The sequence below is a fragment of the Amaranthus tricolor genome, chromosome 17 (genome assembly GCF_026212465.1).
Source record: "Amaranthus tricolor cultivar Red isolate AtriRed21 chromosome 17, ASM2621246v1, whole genome shotgun sequence".
NCBI lineage: Eukaryota > Viridiplantae > Streptophyta > Magnoliopsida > Caryophyllales > Amaranthaceae > Amaranthus > Amaranthus tricolor.
This window is the reverse complement of record NC_080063.1, coordinates 14,284,422-14,308,959: the sequence shown is the minus strand read 5'-3', so window position 1 is coordinate 14,308,959 and position 24,538 is coordinate 14,284,422. Positions and strand designations below refer to the sequence as shown.

Sequence of the window (24,538 nt, the reverse complement as noted above, 5' to 3'; positions counted from 1 at the left end):
TGGGCTAGGTTATGTATATAATTTTCTTTCTTCTTACAAATAGTCTTGTTTTGCTGTGTAGAGTCAAAAAGTCGACAGCCCTAATTTGACTCTTTCATGTATTCTCCCTTACATTCCAAGATTAAGCTCCTGCACGTGAACGGTTCGACAGAAGTCAGATTCCGGTTTAGGTGGCTTTATAGAGGAGAAACGGCATCGTGGGCAAATATAGATCCATATTGTTCAAATTGTGGAGGAGTCTACTATTTGCTCATTGTAGGAGCTGCATACTTGTGCAGGAATTACGTAGTACATAAGTTATACTAGTAACATGGAAGCAAACCATTATGTATTTTGATTTCTAAGAAGTTTTGATACGAGAATGAATAAATTTAACGTCTTGACCCAATCCGGAGACAAAAGCTAACTATGCACTTTAAGCTCTGTTCCATTGACGTCGTAATATTTTGATTTCATATGAGCTTTTTAAGAGGTATGTATCAAACTCAAGGAGAGTATGATATAGCCAATTTGACAAATAATGTGATTTTTTTTTCCATGAATTGATTAAGTGTCTATTAGTTCACCTTAAAAAAAATACGTAATTAGTAAAAATCAATTTGAATAAGTAAAAAAGCAATTTTAATCAACAAAAAAATCATAATTAGTATAAATTAGTTTTCAATCAATAAAAATCAATTTCAATGAAATTAATTACAATTACAATTAATAAAGAATATTAATTAGTAAAACTTAGTTGAATCAATTATAATCAGGTAAACTAAACTCGGCCTAACTAGATAGGCGATTTCCTTTGTTTGGCTTTGGAGTGTTTTTTCTATATCAACTATGTGAGTTCACATTTTCAAAATTTTTGATAAACTTTGCTAAGATTTTTGGGTAAGTCTAAAGTAGGTTTAGAAGCTATTTTCTCTAGTCTCTTTGCCCATAACATGCCCCAATCGATTGGAAAATGCAAGAAATTTTGGTTAAATGGGGTAAAAACAAAGGATGGAGTAATACCCCTCTAGGAGATATTTGTATTATAGTAGTAAAAATAAAATTTAGGTTTCTTTGCATAGAAATTAATATAGAAGTAAAAATTCCATGAGATAATTTTCAGGGAGCACCCAAGCTCATATCACTATTTGCATTTTCTGGTTACTGCAGAGGGCTCGACAATAATGCCTTATGCCTAAACACACCACAAAGAAACCGTCATATGATGACAACAAAATCAAGGCTAATACTATGAAATTATTCCATTCTCTCTTAAAACGAAGAAGTTAAAATCGCCATGCGTTTTAGCACTCTAGTACGCCCTTGACAAAATAGGTAGTTAACACAAACCACACGACAAGCAATAGAGAGAATGATAGCATTGCGACCAAGAACGGCCAACCAACCATGTAAATGCCGAGGCACAGCACTGCTAAAAACGGCAGAAAAGATCTCAAGACTGATTTCCCATCGACCCATTGTCCTTTCCATAGTACCATAGCAGCGATGTCAATCATGTTCCAGTTCATTGACCCGCCATAGCAGAGGCGATTCAGACAGTTTGCAGCATACGAGTGACAGTTGCATGTGAAGAGATTGTACGATTTGTTCTCATAGTGGTGCTTACTCAAGTCTAGAGCGTCGTCCCAAGTTATAGCGGTTCCAAACTCGTGATGCTTGTAGCGATGCTTGCATACGTGCCCTGAAAGGTTCGGAGGAAAGCAGCACTGCGAAATACAATATCGATAGTCAAATTATGTACAACTCGTCTCCTGAGAGACCGTCTCTCAGAGAGACATGTCTGAAGCACAACCCATTAAAGCTTAATTAAACAAAAAAGTATGATAATAGGCTGACGCAATTAGGGATTGTCTCTCAAAGAAACCGTCTCTCACAAGAATTTGTGAATTATGTATGATCATATGAAAAGTTATATAAGCAATTACGTCCACCTTTAGCTATAACCTGTCGTAATATCTTGGAAGCAGTGGCAGATCCGGCGTGATGCCACTGAGGTCAGTTGACATCACTAAAATCCAAAATAACATCAAATATTACATGTACATATACCCCAGATGAGTTGGTTAGTGTATTGTCTTCCGGTAACTAGAGATCAAAACTCAGTAGGTGCGTTTTACTTAAATCGACAACATTACAAGCAACCATATCAAATGACCGAAAGCAAATCCTCGATAAACTTGGTACGAATAAATTACCGCCTCCATCATTCGACACTTTTGGTGGACAAGTGCGGTTCAATACAACATTCCATAATTTAAAGTGTCGTTTAATAAATACCTGTTTTCTGTCGAGTTGGTAGTATTTGGCTGCTGCACCAAATGCAAAATGATCAACATTAACTAGATTAGAGCCAGAAAAATCCAAAATCGAACCATCCTCTCTACATATGCCGACATGTCCAATAAAAGGTGCTAGCCATGAGACGACTGGAAGCGGAGTCCAAACTAAGCAACATGGGAACTTAGACTTTTTCGGATCAATATCACCGAGAGGCCACAGCTCGTCGAGCATGCTCGCAGTTTCAGCAATGCTACCTGCTTCTAAATTCATTACTGAAATCGTTGCAGGTATCATTATGCGTTCTTAGATGTTTCGAGATGTATAACATATCAAATATTGATTTTAGACATATTCCGTTGCTCCCAGTTTTGTTCAGCATTACCACATGCACATTGCAGTACAGAATCCTGAAAAGAAAGAAATAAAAGCAAAAGAAACTATGAGAGAGATAAAAGTATATCTGCTTAACTGCTTTATTTGAGAACACACTCTGAAAACAAGGCAACATCTTATCATATTAACCACGTTGTAAAGGTTCTCAAATCTACTGAACCGATATTACATGTGTTGTAAAAAACCGTATATTAAGTTGGTTCAAGGGATATCTCATGGTTTCGGCTGATAGTGGTATGAATTGTCCGTTACCACATTTTTACGGTATGTTAGACCTCTTTAACCCCCAATGATCTTAACATCAACCAATTCTAATTGATATAAATTAGAAAAAATTGATATTAATCCAACCTTTTTACCCGTCCACTGTGAATAATCTCACATTCATATTATTTTTTAATAATCCAATCTTTGCACTTAGTTTGCTATCAACATAACCTTTTATTTTATAATAATTCAACCTTTGCCCTTAGTTTGCTATCAGCATAACCTTTTATTTTATAATAATTCAACCTTTGCCCTTAGTTTGCTATCAGCATACCCTATTAGTATCAACATACCAAGTTAGTATGCTGATACCAAATTAAAGGCAAATGTTGAATTATTAAAAAATAATTTAAAGTTGGGATTATTCATAACGGATGGATAAAAAGTTGGATTATTAATATTAATTTTTCCTATAAATTAAAGCTAAGGTTCAAGAGTTGTGCATAAAGGTTAAATCTTCAAAGAATAGAGCTGTTAAGACTAGATAGTCATCCATTTTCACATTGCAAAGCGACAACAAAGATAATTATTAAAATTTCAACAGAAGGCAGGGTGATTTTGGTGGGTTTTCCCAATAGAGTATTCGAGTATTTCCAAGTTACTGAAGCGGGAGAGAGAAAAAAGCGTTAATCTTGGGCTACATGTTTTTCTAGCTCTTATTCCCTTTCAAAAGGATCGCCTTGCAGTTACGGCAATCTTTATAGATATGCGCAACACCAGTACTAGAAAATGGGCTGGGAAAGTAGGAAAATAGATCAAGATATAAAACAAGGAGTTCATGGAGTGGATTATAACTATTTAAAAAGAGGCACTAAGCAATTTGATAGAGATAGATATTTGAACAATACAAGTGTAAGAATGATCGAGATCCTCATTATCTTTCTATTCCTAGTCGATATAGATTTGTATTGATTGAAGTCCTACGAATAAAGACGTGTATAGACTCATTGGTGCAATGTACGTACTCAATATGTAAGGCCACAGCCACAGTCCACACCAATTGCATAGATAAGAATGCTGAAGATGCAAGAGACCAATGGGTGTTTGTATCCCTAGGCTGTGCACACGGCACATGGAAGGGACAAATTCAACATGAAAAGTGTAAAAACCATCATTTGGGGGAAGGCTGAAGTACATAGCAAAGATTCAATATCCCATTTATCATGGACACGAGACATGTAAGGAAGTTTTATGTCAATGGCCACTTAAACGTAGTAATGCTTGTGTATTGTCGAACCATAAGGTATCTCTTTACCTCCATATAATGTCATTGCCAGTCTATACTAATATCTAATTATTGGCCAACATTAAAGTGATAAATGTTTATACTCATCATTTTTAATTGGGTCGCACAAAATAGAAAGGAACCATTATTAAGAAACTTTGTAAGGAACATCATTTAGCTATTGGTCTTAAAAAGTGAAGAACACAAAGATTCTAAGTTCTAACATTTATCTAGAGTTGTTGACCGCAATTGTTAGTTGTTTTGAGTTAGCTGTTCAAACAAGTTGTTAAGGAGATGTTAATTAGATAAAAATAGGCTAACAACCAATAAAAAAAGCTATTATGAGTAAGCTTTTTGGTTTAAAGCTAACGGCTAGCTTAAAAATCTTTTACCAAACACTTTTTGTTATTTGACCAATCAAAAAGCCAATAAAAAATATAATTGCCACATATCCCCAATATTTGGGCGTTCAAGTATAAATTAACTAATTAAGTATGAATTTACATATCTAAAAGCACTACCAACAACAATTTCAATGCCAAAGCCTTGATACCAATTATAGGGCTAGCTATATGAACCAAAATAAATCAGTGACAATGTGAGAGATCATGACTAAAAAAAGGGTAGACTTTTTAGCCATTATATTTAAGAAAATTAAAATTTCAAAAACCTCACATTACTCTATCGGATAATTAAAATCTTACATTTTGATTAATATATAAAAAATTCTACATTTATATCATTTATTCGTCTAAAGCACTTTCGATTACTTTAAATGAATGAATAAGATAAAAGTGGAATTTTTATATATCAAATCAAAAGGTGGGATTTTAATCATTTTATTATCTAAGAGGGTAGGGGTGGGATTTTTAAAATTTTAATTTTCCTTATATTTATACAAATTTACAACACCACAATGCTAAAATATTAATCCCAAAATATTAAAGTTAAGATCATTTCTAGTGTCCACATAAATTTTTTCTTCTCTATTAATTTCCATTTTCTACAATCTTAATCCGGAAGCCTATATCCATCCATGTCCACTCTTGATTTTCCGTTCATTTTCGATCTTTTTCGCCCTCTTAGGACTAAAACCATCTATATTTAAAGCACCAGAATAAAAGAAATTTTAGACAGTGCAAATGAATTCAGAAACAAAGGGAAAAAATAACATTTAAACCACCAAACAAACATTTACATTTTGAAATTCAATCCCTCATCCCTTAACCCACCCAATCACCTACATCCCTCAAACTAGCACACAATGAAAAACTCTTCCTTTAATTTCAAACTCACAAATAAATACCAAATTTACCAAAATAATTCAAATTTTAAAAAACAATAAATTAAGCAGAATTGCACCTATTTTTAGCAAACCCACAAAAGAATTCAAATTTACTTACAAATCCACAAAAGAATTTCAAATTTACTCATAAACCCACAAAAGAACATTAATTTACACACAAAATAATTTAAATTTATTCAAAACCCTACAAATAATCAACTAATCTCAACTTCAATCAAAACCCAAAGCATGAAAAAAAAAAAAAGCATTAGAGCTATAAAATTAATAATTAAAATTAAAAAGATGAATTGAAAAATGCGGCAAAAAAGAAAATTTACCAGGCAGAAGAGCGAATAAGGAAGAACACATCAAAAACTGGTCTGTTTTCTGGTAGATGTAGTTTTCTTTGCTTCTTTTTTTCATGTTGCAAAAACCACCTGCCTCTTTTTATATCCCCAGATTTGTTCATCAGCCAACAAATTTCCCCCCTTAAAAAAAAGCAAAAAAAAAAAACAAAAAAAAATAGATGGGTTTTTATTTTCTTCAAGAAAATAGATTGAAAGTCAGAAAACAGGAAAGGTGCATGAACCTGCTTCTCTTTCTTCACAATGCCCACCCTTCAAAGTGGGTCCCACTTTAACTTTTTTACTTTTTTTTGAAGGGTGATGGATCATGTGAGGTAGAGTGTACTGCAGTAGGTGGAATGTTCTATAGATCTTTTGCACGTGTCAAAGTTTTGTAGATGAAGGGTTAGTGATTAATAATAGGAGATTAAATGTGTGGTTAGTCGTAAGAGAGTTTTTAATGTTGAGTGCCTACAATCAATGTCAATCTACTTTTTAGGCTATATTTATTATTGACTTTTTACGCAATTTAATATATTGTTTTGATTAGATGAATTAAATATGACTTCTCTTGATTGTATTTTTTTTCCTAACACATTAATCGTAATATATAAAACAAACTTAAAATATATATATAGTGTCACTAATTATACTCTAAGAAGTATTTTAAAAGGATGAAGTATTTTAGAATCCAAGTCAGTTTCTGTAACTGTGACGTAGTGGAAAATATCTAGTACTTGTTTACAACTAGGACAAGACTTGGAATATTAAATTGACCAAAGGTGGCTAATTGGCTGACTGGAGTACAGTTAGTAATGGATTATCCAAATATGGATTTGTTTATCCAATAATATAATGGATTATTAGTTTTCTTGTATGAAATCGTCTTATCATGAGATAAACAAAATCGCAAAACAAATCAGACCAAACCATAATTTAAATATTTGGTCTGATATACAATCTAAATGATCTGGTTTAATTTTTTTATTTTTAAAATTACAGTTTTTGAGTTGATCTAGGTTTATTAAATTTTTAGACCAAACCAAATAAAAAATGGTAATATTTTTCGGTCCAGTGTAAACTCTAAACCAAACACCATAAACCATAGTAATAAAAGGCTGAAGTAACTTTTAAAATAAGTTTAGAAAGTATGTTGCTGCCGCTGGTAATCTGGTATGCCCCATAATCAATTTTTATCATTTTCTAAACATTGATTTAATTTTCTAAACTTTAATTTTCTTTAACTTTCATTTGATTAGTTCAATGCATAGACATTTTCTTCTCTAAACTTTCATTATTTCGAATTTGTTGACAAAAATTTCAGTAATTTTGTTTGGGAATAAGTATTTCATTTTAAATTATGGATTTCAATTATAAAATCATAAATGAAGTATTTGAAAATGATAAGATTTGGGTAATCATTCTCAAATTCTCAACTTTAACTACTTTTAATTTACCAAACAATAAATTTGCTCAAATTTCAAATTTCTAAATAAAATCATTCTTATAAACATAGCATTAAGGTTTTTCTATTGAATAATTTGTTAATTGTGAGTTTAGTAGTTCAATAATTTTCTTTTAATTAATACACTAACTTAAATGAGACGGTCTCACGGTGAGACCATCTCTGTTGGGCTGGCCTGACCCAATATACATTTTTTTTCTTAAAATGATCACTTATAATTTTATTATAATCATTTTTTATAGTCTTAGAGTGATTACACATAACCTTAAAACGATTACTTATAATATTAATATAATCAATTGAAGAAATGGTGAGTCGGTCTCATACAAGACGAGTTCTAATTAATAATGGGTATGTGTTAGTAATTTTAAAATGCTTTATAAAGAAAAAAAACGTAGACCAAATCAGACCAGACCGTTCCAGAATAGTCTGGTCCAATCTGGTGTTTTAACTGGTCTGGTCTGAAAAAATTCTAGACCGGAAATTCTGGTCTGGTCTGGTCTGATTTTAGTGTCAAACCAGACCAGACCGTGTGCACCCCTATGTATAATTAATCAATTTTTATAATTAACCACTTCAAATTATAATAATCACTTTAACATACCAAATGTAAAATTATAATTAGTCAATTCTAACTCAAAATTTTCAAATCTGACCCAAAAAAACGGGGAAAAATTGGGTTAAGCCCGACTAAAACCTTAACCCGATCATTTTGACTTGTTTACAATTCGACATCATCATTTTTAATCGGGATCGTTATATTTTTTAAAACCTTGATTCAACATTTCTGTATATATTTAAAAATGTGATAATAAAAAAATTGTTAAAATCTTTCTATCCGACCGACCCAATTGAAAATGACTCAAAACCCGTCCATCCAGCCAACCGTTTTAACAAGTCTACATTACAACTAGACCTGGGAAAACGGTCGGTCGGTCGGGTTTTGGGTCGGATCAATTTCGGTCGGGTCATTTTCGGGTCGGGTCAGTTTCGGATCAGGTCAGTTTCAGGTTGGATCACTCTGGGTTTCGGGTAGGTTCGGATTGATCCAACGGGTTACCATAAAACATTAGAATATCCAATCGACTAATTCAACATAAAAAAAAATCATTAAAATGTCTAAAAAAAATCATTAGAGAAATTACATGTACGATTTTCAAAAAATAGTTGGTATGTCAGGTTCATTTAAGTACAAGAAAAATAGGGGAATTAATACTTATTTTGAAAGACTTGTAAGATACGCGCTTTATAAAAGTTATTTTGTTTATTATAATTGTAACGTTAGATAAAAATGACGTTAAAATTATCTTCACAATTTTCATGTTGGAAAGATATACAACTAACTAAGTACTTATTTCGTTTTATAAGATACGCGTTTTATAATTTAGGGTAGCGACATTCGTTTTTTGAAAAGCTCATTCAAACGTGCGAAACGTTCGTATAAATTATATTGATTTGCTTACTGAATTAACAAGATACATGTATTCAATTAAGATGATTATAACGTCCTGTTTTTAAAGAAAAATAATTACGATCGCTAAAAAGACGTTAAATACGTGTTTTTGAGTGATGAGTTTTAGGGTTCAAGTGATATACTCAATATGTTGAGATACTTTGAAAACTAAAATTTTATTTGAAATGAATTCTAACATTGAAATTACTCTAAAAATTGATATTAAATCTGTCAAAACGGGTCGGTTTTCGGTCGGGTAATTATCGGGTCGGTCATGTTTCGGATTAAGTCGCTTTCGGGTCGGTCGGGTTCGGGTTTTGTCGGGTCGGGTCCCAGATTCATTTTCGGGTCGGATCAAATTTTCCCAGGTCTAATTACAACTTACAAGTAATTTTAATTTGCCCACTTGCTGGCAGGCTCACTTAGTGACGTTTATTCCCACGACTGTCTTGTTGTGACGTTAAACAATTTTCTCATGGTGCACTCAAGTGTAAGCCGATCATAATTAATCATATCATAGCCAGTAAATTCCACGAAAACAAATCATTAATTGATAATTGCTATAAAGAAGTCGAATCCACAACCACAGCAACAATTGTCGTATCATTCAATACTTTCATTCGATCAGTAATTTTTCGGACACTTTCAATTATACAATTAATATCACATTTTTGCACTAAAAAATTTACATAACGAGAACCAATTGAACCATATAAGCTATATTTAGACAGGATCGTAGTACAACAGAGAAGGGCAAGGCACGTTTAACCTAAAAGCCGATGTCATAACTTGCTATACAGAAGTCTCGACAGTTGATTTACAAGAATATATAAGGAATATTGGGCATGTACACAACAAATTTCGGACAAATATGTTACAAGTTTACAGTCATTCAGGAACCAGATTAGGTTCACCGTAGAATGCATCAGGCTCAAACGATCGAGCAGAATCGTCATTGTAAACTCCAGGTACAACGCGATCCCCAGTTCCAATGTACGATTTCCGGATTTCCTTTTGGCTCCCTTCATAATTTATTAGAAGGGCGACACACACGAATAAAGATATTGCAAGTATAACCAGGGAGTTTTTCAACCTACTTAGAACTGGCTTTACCTGGAAAAAATTGGGACAATTTCGGGTAAATATAGTAGAACACCACTACCACGACGATTATACAAGCCTACCTTAACTTGAAGATCTTGTTCATATCGATTTTTTGTTATGCCTTTCCGACTAAATAAGGAATAGATATTTGGTTGAGAATCATATTCAACAAGAAAGCAAAAAACTTGTGTAGCTTTATTATTTTATTTTATAGTTTCCTTTTTTGGTTACGACATAAATTTATAACGACAAGCCAGTTGTCGATACCAGTTATTGCTCGAGTGAATGGGCTTCTCTTTGATCCAAAAAAAAGGTAAGGAGAACAGAAGGAATATTTAGAAAATACACTAACCTGAAACGAGCCTAAAAGACGATCTCGAGCCAAAACTTCTGCTGTCTTGACCCAAATCTGCAAAAACCGAAAAAAGTTGTTTAGAACAAAATACAGGATTATTGATAACAAGGTGAGTTCTCATACAACAAAGATTTGCGCTTCTGATGCATTTAAAAGTTTAACTCCGTTTGAATGGAAATGAAATTTCGAAAAATAACACTTGGTGAATAAAACAAGTTGAATGAAGGAAGCTGAAGTTTACTTGAAAAAAAAAAACTAATTGGGACATTTCCTAATGTAGGGGGGGAGGAGAAAAGGAATATACAAAGTAGAAAGATGATGAAGCTCAATACACAAGAAAGACATCATTAGGACATTTTCTAATATAGAAAGACTTTTTAAGGAAACTAAAGGGAAATTCTTCCAAGAACAATCCCTGAGTACTAGACAATTACCATATGTATTAGAATATAATGCATATTTACGATATTTGTTGTTCATGAACAACATTTCATTACCCTAATGGCCCGTTTGATTAATGGTACTAAATGGTGGTAATGGAAATGATTCATAATGTAAAATTTCATCAAACGTTCCATCTCATTCCCATAGAGATGAAACTTTGATCATAAAAAAGTTTTTTGTTTACAAATTTTCATTACACCTAATACCACCTCTCCTAATGGTAATGCATTGGAATAAATTTTATAAAAAAAATCAGATGATTTAAGTTGAACAAGCATGACCATCAAGGTAGCCAAGAGATTTTCAACTAAAATTATACTAGTTTTCATTCTCATTACCACCTACCAAACGGATCGTAAATACTATTATTGGCTCTAGATAGGGTGCAACCTTACTCCTAATAGTGATAACAAATAGGTTTGTTTTCAATTGACATTTGGTAGCAAACATCATTTTTAATTTTACATAAATAAAAAGTGCACATAATTTAGAAAAACATTTTACCAAAAATTCTAAAACCGAAAGAAAAAAGGAAGAAACTTACTTTTATATGATAAAGGTTTCATATCTTATTGACTTATTTTTAGTGAGTTGTTTGATGTGAAGATTGTAACACAAATTTTTGGGTTTAGCAAATTCAAATAAGTGCATTTGGTATCAAAGAGGATAGACAATTTAGTGCACATATGAGCAGGAGTGAGGGAGAAGGTGGGCATAATTCGAAGATGAAGAGGAGAGCAACCTAATATAGCCAAGAAACTAGAACCAAAACCCCTCAAAGGCATCATCGTTGCAATGTTAATGGTCATTATGCTCATGAATACCCCAATTCACTCGCATCAACATTGATGCAACTACATAAGGTTTATGCAAGACCATTGTTGCTCAATGAAGAACATCATGAGGATCCTCTGAAGCTTGTAATAAATAAAGAGAGTACTAAAAGTTGCTCAATGAAGAACATCATGAGGAAGGAGTTGGGGTGACAACTAAAGAAACCATCTAATTCATATAACCTATGTTACTTGGACTCGGATACTTATGTCGGATACTGGTATATTTAATTTTATGCCTAAAATGAATGGTTTAAGTGTTATACCAATGTCCGAACATCAAGAATCGGAGAAGGATACGTGAAGCAAAATAAAAAGGCTGATTAGCATAGCATATAACGAGAATGGCATTGCATGCTGAAAATCTAATTGAAAGGGAAAGCATTTTCCATTAGAAATGTAAGGTGATGGGGAAATGTGATGTTAATTGTTAATGGAAAAAAATCTGCACATATTTGCATGACAATATTCTCATTTAGTTTTTCATCCTTGCTGAGGCAACATTTTAACATTTAATATCTCTAATTATTCTTAATTAAAAATCGTAAAAAATTGATATTAACAATCCTTACTTTGAAATGAATCAAATTGTAGAAACGTTTAGAGATAACAAGAGGGGGGGAGGGGGGTTGAATTGTTGTTTGATAAGTTTAAGCGTTTTTGCCTTGTTTTTGTAGAATTGAAAACTTGAACTTGATGCGCAAGCTTAGAAAAAGACAAAACAATTTTTACGTGGAAACTTTCTAGACCTAAATAGAAGGAAAAACCACGACCCCTGGGATTTCAAATTTTCCACTATGTTTTAGGCAATTCGTTAAAATTACATAAAACAAACAAACCTAGGCCAACTTGAGTTTCTCACTAAACTCAATTCTCTTTCTCTCGCTTCCCACGGAGCTCAAGCTTCCTCTATGAAGCTCTCTTTCTCCCCTAGACTTCCCCAAATCTAGTTACAACAATTCTCTCAAAAACCCTTTTACATAGGCCGAAAAAAAAATATTTCTAAGTTAATTGGCAATTAAGGAGCAAAGAATATTTCTCATTATTTTTCTTCACTAATAACCGGTTAAAATTATTTCCTTTTATATAGGAAAATCACGTAGCCTTTAAAATAAAACAACTACCCATTTCACTCCTTAATCGTAAAATTAAGGAGGAATAGGTAAAACATGTTTTGCAAGTAATAGAAAAAGATACAGTTCTTTCTAATTAAGGCAAATTATTTTTTCTTAAATAAAACCTAATAAAAGATGCCTATTAAAGTGGAGAAAAAATAGAAATTTTCTCCACCACTTAAGAAAATGGGACGGTTATTTTAAAAATCTTAAAATTTCTTTGACAACTAACTTATTAATATAATTATGCAACTAATTAATCTTACCCATACATTAACTAAGAAAAACCAAAAAATACTTTCTTGAGAATTTTTCCGTTGACGCTGATTCTTCTAGGACTTGAATCTTGGGAACAGGGCACTGTCTCCACTCATCAACAAGTATCATCAGACTATCAACTTAGGAACAGTAGATCTCCTGTCTACATTTAATATCCTACATCAATCATCCTATCTAACTTCCTTGGATATCTTAGACACGTACAAAGTCCATAGACCAAGTTTTAGGTACCATCAACGATCCTTATCAAGTCAACAAATTAATGCAACGGTGTTTTGCTTCTTGGAACACCAAGACACTGAACAAGAGCCAAGGAATTGTACCATACCTGATGTGCTTTTCATTCTCCATTTTTGTTCAAACTTCCTAATAAGGAAGTGAACAAATTAATCCCATTTAGTAACTACCCTCGAACCGTACATACAGCCTTATAAAATAACTTCTCACTCCCACTAACTCACGTCACCATTACTCAATCACACACCAAAACATCTCATCACATTACTACTCCCTAAACTACTCATCACTACTACTCCAAAAACCGTCACTCACATTTACACTCCATAAACACTCCTTAATCTATCTACCTCCTTACCTTCACCGTGAAAACTCCAAAAAATTCAACCATATCAAAATCATCTAGACCTTCAAAGAAAAGCAAGCACATTGATCCTGACAAGCTTAACAAAATGGCAAAGGAGATGTCGGTTGGTTTTGGCCTTGATGGATATTGGTATGACTCTCATCCGTTTCCACAACTACATGCCATTTTGAAAAATCAAAATTGGGAAATACTCATGTCTGATTACTATTGCAATTCGATTTACCCTAATTTAATGCAAGAATTTATCTCAAATTTTTCAATTGAAAATGACGTTTGTTTAAGTGTGGTTAAGGACATTAAGATTGAGTTCAATTGTTTGATGTTAGGAGAATGGTTTGGAGTACCCGTTGTTGGTTTTAATACTTACTATGTTGGTTTAGAAATCGTTTTTTCTGGGATAAATGAGAAGAATGTTTTGAAGATTTTAGGGATCCATGAGAAGAAGGGGAGCATCAGTCACAACATACTGTCCCACTGCACAAATTACTTTACAATATTGCCCAGATTCATTTTACCACGTAATTCCAAACGTAGTGAAGTGAATTTGAGGGATGCCACATTGATTTACTATTTGGCTAATCACATTAAAATCAATTTTCCTTCTCTTATGATTTCACATTTATTTGATTGCATTGAAAAGAAGTATATGGTTGGATATGGTGGTCTTTTAACATGGATTTTTAAGAAGTTTGGCGTACCTGTGAAAGGGCTACATTTTCCAATGAGCTCCAACAATAAAATAGCTACTAAGTGTCTCACAAACTTAAACCTAAAATTATCTGACAAGGGGATATTAGAGGCAGCTTCGACTGGTGATGAAGAGGAAGAAGGGTTTGTAGAAGGAGACCAAGAGAAGGAAGAAGAAAAAGAAAAGGAGAATAAGAAAGAGGATGAGAGGGACCAAGAGGCTGTTTCCACTGCTGTTAATGAGGAGGCAGAAGTTTGTTCAAAAGGGGAACGGGAGGAGGTCCAGGGAAAGAGGGAACAGGAGGAAACTATGAGTGAGGGGGAATCTTCTAAGGAAGAAGAGGACGAGGAGCTTGATGATGATGATGATTCCTCCAGTGATGAGGAGGTAATGATGCCCATTAAGAAGAAGTGCGTGGGAACTCCCAAGAAGAGTACCAAGCTAGCATCTAAGGGTAAACGTCCAGTAGTGGTAGGTTTGGTTGATGATTCTTCCTCTCACACTACCCCAGCGCCACAAACTGATGCACATCACTCTTCTCCAAAACCGGCCACACCACCTGTCCATCATATTCCATCAACTCCACCTTCACCTATTTCCTTCACACCTCCACCAACAACTGCAACACCACCTTCACCACACCCACACACCTCACCTGGCCTTGGTTTTGTAGCTTTCTCTAATCGTTCCTCGTTCCTGTTTCTGCTTTGAACCTTATCCTCACCAAGCTTAAGGATCTTCAGTCTCAGTTTTACTCATTCCAAGATGAAGTTCGAGTCACCTTGGCCTCTATCACTGACCAGCTAACACAAATGGAAGCCCGTCTGGTTGCAAAGCTGGATACAATTGAGATCCAGACAGAATATATGGATGAAAAAGACAATCCTGTTGCTGCCTGATCCGCTTACTTATTATCTTTTTCTTGTGATTGAATAACAAACAAACAATCTTTTATTTTGGTTTTAATGTACCATGCTGGGTACTGTATGTTTGTCTTTGAACAATGCTGCTCGTTTCAAACAATTTGGTCTGTAATATTTAATCCTTGCATTTTATGACTGCATCTGTTAGTATTACTTTTAGTAGCTGCTATTCCTTACTTACCTTCTTTTGCTATTCATATATTGATAGTGTTATGGTTTGAATGCACCCATCCTTTTTGAATGATGTCAAAAGGGGAAGAATTGGCACAAACTTAAAAGGTGGGCTTGTTTATTTCTTTGTTCTATATTCTTCTTGACTATTTTTGTAACAGACCTTTTTTTTTCTCTTAATCTTAAATATGTTGACAAATTCAATAATCGTTTCGTTTTATTATTTTTAATGCCGTTTCGAATTTTATTCCAATCGTTCTTAAGTTCTTGATTATTTTTTATATAATTTCTTTCTCTTAAAATAAAATATTAGGTTTATATTATAAGTTTTTTTTATTTTTTGTAATTTCATTTTTTTCTCTCCTTCGGTTGAATAATTATATTGTATTTTAAATATTAAGTCTAGCTAAATTACCTACAATAACTTAATCTTTTTATTTCCTATATTAATTTTTGATTAAAAAAAAGAATATATAATAAAAATAATAAAAAAATTAAAAAAATATATATAAAAAAAAGAAAATATCTTAAAACCTTATGAGTTGGTGGAAGACTTCAATTAGGTGGCATAATATTAGGAATTTTCATTTTTTTATTATTCATTGCCTTATCTCTAAATTTTTGCTTCTATATTAAGAAAAAAAAATGATGATGATTAATTAAACTCTATAAATATACAATAGAACAACTGTAGGAAAAGAAAAAAAAAAAGAGAGAGGAAGAAATCAAAAAAAAAAAATTAAAAACTAATCCCTTAAAAATCTCTAAAAACTTAGAAAAATTCCTAAAATCCTCAAAAATTCCCTAATAATAGTATTTAGTATTAATTATAGAAATTCAAGGGGAGGAAGCTAATTTTGTGGCTAGAAATTCTACAAATAAGGAAACCGATTAATAGTGAAATTATTAAAAGTATAAATTCTTACATATATTTATTTACATAAAATTATGCCCATAAATTTTATATGTGTTTATAATATATAAATTAAATTTTCTGTAAATTTTGGTGAATTAATTCGTTGTAATTTAATGTATATGATTTATTCATTTTAATTTTCAAAAACCGCATAATCTAAAATAATTTTAATTAAAATAGTAAATATTAATATTTTTAAACGAAAATTTTTCTGTACATATATATATATATATATGACATATAAATTGTGTATTAATTTCGTGAATTATAGTTGAGTATAAATATTATTATTAATTTTTGCTAAAAAAACGCATAAAATAAGGAAATTCATAAATTGGGTTAAAAATATATAATTCTGGAAGAATAATTTATTTTATTGTTACTGCATTTTTTTTTCATTTAAATAATTTTTGTGAAATTTTGTGATATTTAAATTTTAAAGAAATAAATTAATAATCTAAATTGTTATAATAGGCGAAAAGAAAGAAAAGTGAAAAAAATAATTAAAACTATTTTATTTTGGTGAATAAAAATATACACCAACTCATTTAATAATAATTTAATTTTTAAAATATTTTCTTTAGATTTCAATCTTAAGGAAATTAATTATTCATGTACTAAATCTAAAACTAAACTATTAAGAAATTAATTAAATAAAATAAAATTTATTTTCTAAAAATTTGGATAAATGGGTTAGGATCTATAATAAACCCAATATGTTCTTTTTAAGACATTTTTAGTATTTATATATGATGAAACTATTTATTTTATCATTTATAATAGATAGACATTTAAGAAATTGATTATTAAGAAATTAATAAAGTTAATTGAAAATTAATCTATAAATAAATAATAAAGACTCATTTAAGTTTTGATTTAGTTTAATAATAAATGATTATTTATATGTAAATTGTTATAAATCTATTTCTATTATATGTTAATGTAATGTTGCATTTATATGAAAACAGTAACATGAAAAAAGGCTTGATTGTAAGAAAATGCCGAACCATGCTTCCGGCAAGTAAAAAACTACAGGTGTTCATTCGGTTGATCGGGTCGGTTTCGGACGGGTGTTATTCGGTTCGATTGCATTTCGGATCGGTTATTTTTCGGCTGTGTGTTACAACGGGTCACACTCGGGTCGAGTCGGTTAGTCACGGTTCGATTAGAGATCGGTTATTCAAGCTATCGGGTTAGCATCAGTTCGGTGTCGGTTGAAGTTCGTGTCGAGTGTCAATCGGTCTCGGGTTGTCATCGATTACTAATTGGTTCGGTTTTTTCGGGTACAGATCGGGTTCGAGCTTTATTTTTCGAGTAGTTATCGGTTACGGATAACTATTGATCGGGTCAATATCGAAATAAGTTAATAGTCAGGTTTTTAATTGATGTATGCTCATTTACTTACAAAAAACAATTACCGATTGTTTTATCAGATATTGCAGATAGGGGTGTCAAACAGGTCGGGTTGGGTCATTTTCAGGTTCGGATCATATATAAATGGGTCAATAAACCCTTAACCTGAACCTGACCCATTTAATTAATGGGTCAAAAATTAAAACCCCAACCTGATCTGTAGCAGATCGGATCAACCTGCTAATGACCCATTTAACCTACTTTTTTTTTTAGGTCATTAAATTCATATATTTCAGGTCATTTGACCCATTTAACCTTAATTAAAGGCCTCCTCCAAAAATAAACGTATGCCACTTAATGCAGCGAGCACACTGTATTCTTTAGTAAAAGGCGAAAGAATAGTTCGCTTTGTGCTCACGGCGTGGCTGCGTAAGTTAGTATGAGATATTTGGAAGTGATTTAAAGGATTTTTCTTTTATTAGTATCTTTCATAGCTGATGTGGGACAACTTCCTTTGTTATTGAAATTCATCTTCAGCTGACAAATCCCTTAGCCGATGTGGGACAACTTCCTTTCTTATTGAAAGTCATCTTCAGCTGACAAATCCCTCAATACATGGTAATTGGTATTATCTTAGTTTTACGAAGTATTTGGCAAATGTTGATCCGTCTTAAATTTAATAAATGGGTTAAACAGGTTTTTTTCGGGTTTAAATATTCAACCTGAACCTAACCCATTTAATAAACAGATCAGGTCGGGTTGACCCATTTAATTAATTGGGTCAAAAATCTAAACCCAAACCCGCTAATTTCGAGGCGGTTTCAGATCAGGTTAGTAGGGCGGGTCAGCTTTTGCCAGCCTTAGTAGGCAGATCAATTTATTTCAATTAGTTTATATATATATATATATATATATATATATATATATATATATATATATATATATATATATATATATATATATATATATATATATATATACATATATATACATATATATACATATATATACATATATATATATATACATATATATATATATATATATACATATATATATATATATATGTATATATATTCTGTATGCAATCTCTTCTGTATAGAACTTGTGTTCTTCCTTTTTCCGTATTATTAGAAAACTAAAATTGGACTTAATTTGCTAAAATTAGGTGAAAATTTGATTCGGATTTATAACAGTTCGATTTACAATCGGTTTGGGGTTTGTATCAGTTCGGGTTAAAAACAGTTCGATTAATAATCGATCGGGTTTGTATCAGTTCGGGTTAAAAGCAGTTCGATCTTAATCGGTTTTAGTCAGGTTACATTCGGTTACGTGCATAATTCGGGTCAGATTTGACTCGGGTCGATCACTGTTCAGTTCGGGTAACATCGGTTAAGGTTTATATGTCGGTTATAAAATTCGGTTGCAGTTCGAGTTCGGTTTTGCCCTTTTCGGTTATCAAACGGTTCGAGTGAAGTATCGGTTCGGGTAATTGCGGTTTGGTAAACCTAAAAAACTTACATTTTTTCGGGTCGGATAATTTTCGATTTCGGGTCGGATTTTCGGGTCGGGTTTGTTTTGAACAGCTCTATAAAAAACGTGGGACGTGTTTTCCGGCAAGTAAAATATGGCGAACACAGTAAGGTTATTTAACCTGACCTGTGGCTCGAGCAACATTGTATTGGAGGAGTGACGACTCCCACTAAGTTAAGGGCTTTGGTTTACCTCACCCTAACAGGCTCTTACATATATCAAACAAAGATCATATGTATTGCATTCATTAAAAAAGTAATCAGATTTCACGTCTAACACTCAAGCAAAAGTGTTAGTAAATCACGTCCTGATACTCAAGCAAAAACAACAGTCCATTACAGTTTTTCCTAAGCAGAGTAGTTAATAATCGCTATGCTCTGATTACTCTGATATGATTATAGGTTGCTTTAGTTACTTATATGCTCTGGTTAATGCTATTATTCCTGTTTGTTTTGTTTGCTCTGGTGAATGCTACCTGTTAATGCTATTGTTCCTATTTGTTTTGTTAGCACTTGTGAACACTTTGCACCTGTGAACAGCATAATATAAAACTTAGTAACTTATGTTTATTTATGTTCATTTAAGTTAAAAATATTAAGTATTATGTTTTTCCTGTTTGTTTATTTGTGTTTATTAGAGTAATCTGTTTTTTTTAAGTGCTTAGTAAATTCTATATTGTAACGACATAAATTGTTAAGTTATGTAGAGTAGCTTTAATCTCTGGTTTACTCTATGACATTAGTTTTACTCTATTTTGCAAGTTTGTTGATAAGTTTGTCATCATCAAAATTGAGGAATTTGTTGGCCCTTTTAGGTTTTGATGATGACTAAACATAAATATAAACAACTGTATTTTAGAGATTGTGTACAGGTCGATATCCGATCTTGATAAGGATCGTTGATAGTACCTCAGACTTGGTCTATGGATTTTGTATGTGTCTAAGATATCCAAGAAAGTTAGATAGGAAGATCGCTGTAGGATGTCAAATATAGACAGGAGGTCTATTGTTCCTAAGTTGATAATCAGAGGATACTTGTTGATGAATGGAAACAACGCATTGTTCCCAAGATTCAAGTTTGGAAGAATCAACGTCAACGGAAAAGTTCTGAAAAAAGTATTTTCTAGTTTTTCTTAGTTGATGTATGGGTAAGATTAATTTGTTGCATAATCATATTAATGAGTTAGTTGGCAAATGAATTTTAATTATATGATTTAAATAACTGTCACACTTTCTAGAGTGGTGGAGAAAATTTCTCCACTCTAATAAGCAAGATTTATTAGGTTTTATTTAAGAAAAATTCATTGCCCTTAATTAGAAAAGAAACCGTAGCTTTTTCTATTACTTGCAAAACACGTTTTACCTATTCCTCCTTAATTTTAGGATTAAGGAGTGAAGTGGATAGTTGTTTTATTTTAAAGGCTATGTGATTTTCCTATATAAAAGGAAATAATTTTAACCGATTATTAATGAAGAAAAATAACGAGAAATATTCTTTGCTCGTTAATTGCCAATTAACTTAGAAATATTTCTTGTGCAACTCATTAATTTTATCCTTAAATTTCGGCCTATGTAAAAGGGTTTTTGAGATAATTGTTGTAACTAGATTTGGGGAAATCTAGGGGAGAAAGAGAGCTTCATAGAGGAAGCGAGCTTCGTGGGAAGCGAGAGAAAGAGAATTGAGTTTAGTGAGAAACTCAAGTTGGCCTAGGTTTGTTTGTTTTTATGTAATTGTAACGAATTGCCTAAAACATAGTGGAGAATTTGAAATTTCGGGTTGTCGTAGTTTTTCCTTCCATTTAAAACTCGAAGGTTTCCACGTAAAAATTGTTTTGTCTCTTTCTAAGTTTGCACATGAAGTTCAAGTTTTAATTCCGCAAAAATAGGGAAAAAAAGGCTTAAACTTATCAATCAACAATTCACCCCCTCTTGTTATCTCTAAACAATTCTACACAAACAAAATCCTACATGATTATGTTTTAACATATACATAGTAACCAAAAACCAAATGAGACTACTAGCTTGAATAGTAGGAAGTATTAACTAGTTTAGAGTTACATTTTTGTGATATTTTCTACCAATAATACAGAAACTTCCCAGAAATAGAAAATTATGTAGGCTAATCGTAAACTCAACAAAGATATTATACGATTATAACCAACACTAAAAGAAAACATGTTTAAATCCTATAGAACTTTGCTTGTGATCTATCCATGAATGCATAATAGAAGCTAACTAAGGGTGGACTACAAAAACTCATCGACTTATATAGCTAATCGTATAAGTCTTCACTGTTTTTCTTCACTATCACATTTCTATTAAATCTCTTCCACTTTGAAATCTCCTTTGATACCTCACACACCTTAATCTCCTCAATTTCCCTTGCTGGAGCCAAAAAGACAATAGCTCATAATCACCATTTATAACTTAAAGTCCACTAATAAATGTACCTTATTTTTCAAAATTTCCCAGTAATTCTCATGTATAGTTCAAAATATAGAGCAGCTTACAACAGCACATGATCACACATACAATGCAAATTCCCTATAAACTTATGCAAACCATGATCATACATGGAAAAAAATAACACCAAATCCATTTAGTACAATACTCTAAATTTATCCCAAAATGTGACCGAAAGCAAACTTCTAGTGTCTTCAATTGATCAATTCCATTGTCACATTTCTAAATAAATAGTGTAAAGGCTGCATCGGCATCGACCACGTTATAAAGGTTTTCAAAATAAACGAACTGATATTTCCGGTAAAGGTGTAAAAAAACCTCGTTTTGGGCCAAATCGAGAGATATCTTATAGTGTCGACCGACATTTAGGCGTTATAATAACCGCATCAGTATCGTTACCGCATCAATGTTCTGTTATCGCGGAGTATTTTTACACTATTCTAATCCATGTTAGGGTCTAAGGTGCTTCAAATTTATCTCCCTAAGAAGCTAATATTATATTTGACAAGTATAATCAACTCAAATGCAACAAGGAAGTGACTAATATGATTATAATTCATTAAGGAAAGAAATTACCTGACCGTCATACCATCCAGTTTCTTCATCTGAAACAATTACAAAGCCATCAAACAACCACACAAAAGAAATCATAAAACAAAAAAAGGAACATGGGAAGAGCAAATTACATTCAACAGTGGCACTGAGCAATCTGTTGCCCACATAAGCCCAACCCAAATACATCCTCAAAACAGATAAAGTAACCACAAATAGGCCACTAGAAACAGAACCCAAAAAGAGATTAAACGGGTCATGATCCGACCCAATAGACCCGAACCATGAAACTGGTAATCCCACAAGAAGGGCAAAAGCAAGGCCAGTAGCTAACAATCTGCAAGAGTATTCAACAAAATCACCTGAAGCCCAAGAAAAAGGAAAGGAAGTGGAGAGATTTTGGTATTCATTAATGGGTTGTTGATCTAAGGGAACAGGGCACTCAGTTCCTGGTGAGGTGCTAAAATTTCTGGAGAAATTGGTGGGTTTTGAGGAAAGATTGAATCTTTTTGGGTAGGGATTGTAATGGAGGATTTTTGATGAAGGTGTAAAAGTGAAAGATGGGAAAGGAGTTGAGAAGGAGACGAGTGTTGGGGATGAAAGAAGAAGGAATCGTTTTGTAGAGAGAATGGTTTCTGCCATTGCTTAAAGGGCCCTTATCCAAACCCAAAATTGTAGCTTCATTGCTGCAAGAACATATTCACACTTCTTTATTTTGGTAATATTAATGACTCTGACACTTCCAAAAGTTGCAACAAGTAATTGCCATATGCATGTCTGTCCCTTTTGTTTTGAAACTATGTCAAAGGGTTACAAATATGAGCAAGATTAGATAAGTGTCTTATCCTGAGATGAGTTTTTTTTTTTTTTTTAAAAAAACAACTAATTAAATAAGTTTAAAATAGTTTTTTTGTGCGGTCTTTTTTAAGTTAATATTAGCCTAGCACATAACAGTCTCACGATGAGATGATTTTAATAAAAAATATGTCTACATTTTTTACTATTTGTCGTTACTTTTTTTTCATTGTGTCGTTACCTATTTTTGACAATTTTGTTGTTGAACATTTTTTATAATTAGTTTTATGTAATACTAGTAATTATCAATTAGTTTTATTTAATATTTATTGTTATTATTTATCGATATCGTTAAATGAATATTATAGTGAAAAATAAATATTAATTACTTTGATTTAAGCTATACTCCTTCTATTGGTTTCAATATAGTGAACAAACATTAGAGTTAAATGAAAATGATAACTAAATTGAAATATCAATTTAACTATGCATATGTAATACAAATGCTAAAAAAATGTTTTGATAAAGTAGTACATAAATACAAATATTAGATAGTATGTCGATATAATACAATCCGTGGGGGAGGAGGGGCACCCAAGGGTCCTTAAGGCCTGTAGAGAGTTTTCCTTGGGCCAATAGTTCTCTAACGAGATCCATGTTGTTGTACACCTCTTGATATCCTCGAGTGTCATTGGCTCACCTTGGTGACTGGTGCGGCTCTCTAAATATGTGATGTATGCACCTTGACCATTCTTGTGCTCATTGTATAATGATACTCCTTATGTCCGTAAGACTATTATACTTTTCATTAAAGTTCGTCCTTTTTACTTTGCTATTATTTTTTTTATGGAAAAATTCTTACCATGTTTTGTTATTCTCATCCACATATTTCAACTCTTCTTTAATATTATCCACACAATCTTTATGCAAGATCCCATTTTTTCAAATTATTAGGAAGGAGGGAGTCATATAATTAAACAAAACAATAATATACTCCCTCCGTTATTTTATGTTTGTCCACCTTACTATAATGGCTAGTTCAAATGTTTGTCCACTTTAAAATACTTTCCATTTTTGAAATTTTTTTTTCCCTAATATACCCTCATAATCCATCTCATTTTCCCCAATCTACCCAAAATATACTCTCTCTCTCTCTCTCTCTCTCTCTCTATCTCTCTCTCCCTTAATTGTCTCGTATGAAATGCGCCCTCATAATTGGTCCTGCAATTTTCGTGTTTTTCTGATCTCTATTTTCCTCACTCTCTCTCTCTCTCTCTCTTAAAATACTACACTTTCATGTCTTCTTTAAACCTTTGCCCCCTGTTCTTGGTCTACCTTTAGTTCATTTTTGTTGAACTAAAATAAAGATCGGTGTTTTCTCTACATTTTGAGGTAAGCTTCGTATTTTTTAGCCCAATACTGCAAAATCACCCCCTTGTTCTTCATCCGCCATTAACATTTGTTCAAAGCTCTGTGTTTTTTGATCTTACTTCCTTCATTTTTCGGGTTTAAACAAAAAAAACCCTGAACTAATACGTGGTTTGAATTTTGAGTATGGAAAACAAGAGATCTACTAGTTCTTCAACAATTCCTAGTTCTCTTTATGATGGGCTTTGTGATTATGAAGATTTATGTTCGTATTCCTTGCATGGCAGGCCACACTCATACTCAAATGAGATTTTGAGGTGGTCTAAGAAAT

At 32.4% G+C, this 24,538-nt stretch overlaps 2 protein-coding genes and 1 non-coding gene across 3 annotated transcripts; all 3 read right to left on the bottom strand.

The window, feature by feature from the left end:
* Positions 1-991: 991 nt before the first annotated feature.
* Positions 992-6,017, bottom strand: LOC130804012 (protein REVERSION-TO-ETHYLENE SENSITIVITY1). The gene is made up of 3 exons (XM_057668299.1): positions 5,789-6,017; positions 2,278-2,687; positions 992-1,706 (listed from the first exon to the last, which is right to left on the bottom strand). Exons 2-3 carry the CDS (start codon positions 2,572-2,574, stop codon positions 1,284-1,286), a joined length of 720 nt encoding a protein of 239 aa, XP_057524282.1. The 5' UTR covers positions 2,575-2,687; positions 5,789-6,017; the 3' UTR covers positions 992-1,283.
* A 3,279-nt stretch (positions 6,018-9,296) lies between these two features.
* Positions 9,297-22,835, bottom strand: LOC130804093 (uncharacterized protein ycf36). Its single transcript, XM_057668421.1, has 4 exons — positions 22,179-22,835; positions 22,069-22,097; positions 10,169-10,225; positions 9,297-9,825 (listed from the first exon to the last, which is right to left on the bottom strand). The coding sequence occupies exons 1-4, from the start codon at positions 22,684-22,686 to the stop codon at positions 9,601-9,603; spliced, it is 819 nt and encodes a 272-aa protein (XP_057524404.1). The 5' UTR covers positions 22,687-22,835; the 3' UTR covers positions 9,297-9,600.
* LOC130804902 (U5 spliceosomal RNA) lies at positions 17,809-17,924 on the bottom strand. The gene has a single exon (XR_009040083.1). It is a non-coding gene; the product is annotated as a U5 spliceosomal RNA (small nuclear RNA).
* Positions 22,836-24,538: the final 1,703 nt, after the last annotated feature.

What these genes read in the sequence shown, in the direction of transcription:
- LOC130804012 (XM_057668299.1), bottom strand. Translation starts at nt 2,574, where the DNA reads ATGATACCTGCAACGATTTCAGTAATGAATTTAGAAGCAGGTAGCATT. An exon ending in ACCAACTCGACAGAAAACAG is followed by an intron (nt 1,707 to 2,277) that starts GTATTTATTAAA and finishes TGTATTTCGCAG; the next exon opens with TGCTGCTTTCCTCCGAACCT.
- LOC130804093 (XM_057668421.1), bottom strand. Translation starts at nt 22,686, where the DNA reads ATGGCAGAAACCATTCTCTCTACAAAACGATTCCTTCTTCTTTCATCC. An exon ending in GCTCAGTGCCACTGTTGAAT is followed by an intron (nt 22,098 to 22,178) that starts GTAATTTGCTCT and finishes TAATTGTTTCAG; the next exon opens with ATGAAGAAACTGGATGGTAT. An exon ending in CTGGATGGTATGACGGTCAG is followed by an intron (nt 10,226 to 22,068) that starts GTAATTTCTTTC and finishes CGGTTTTTGCAG; the next exon opens with ATTTGGGTCAAGACAGCAGA.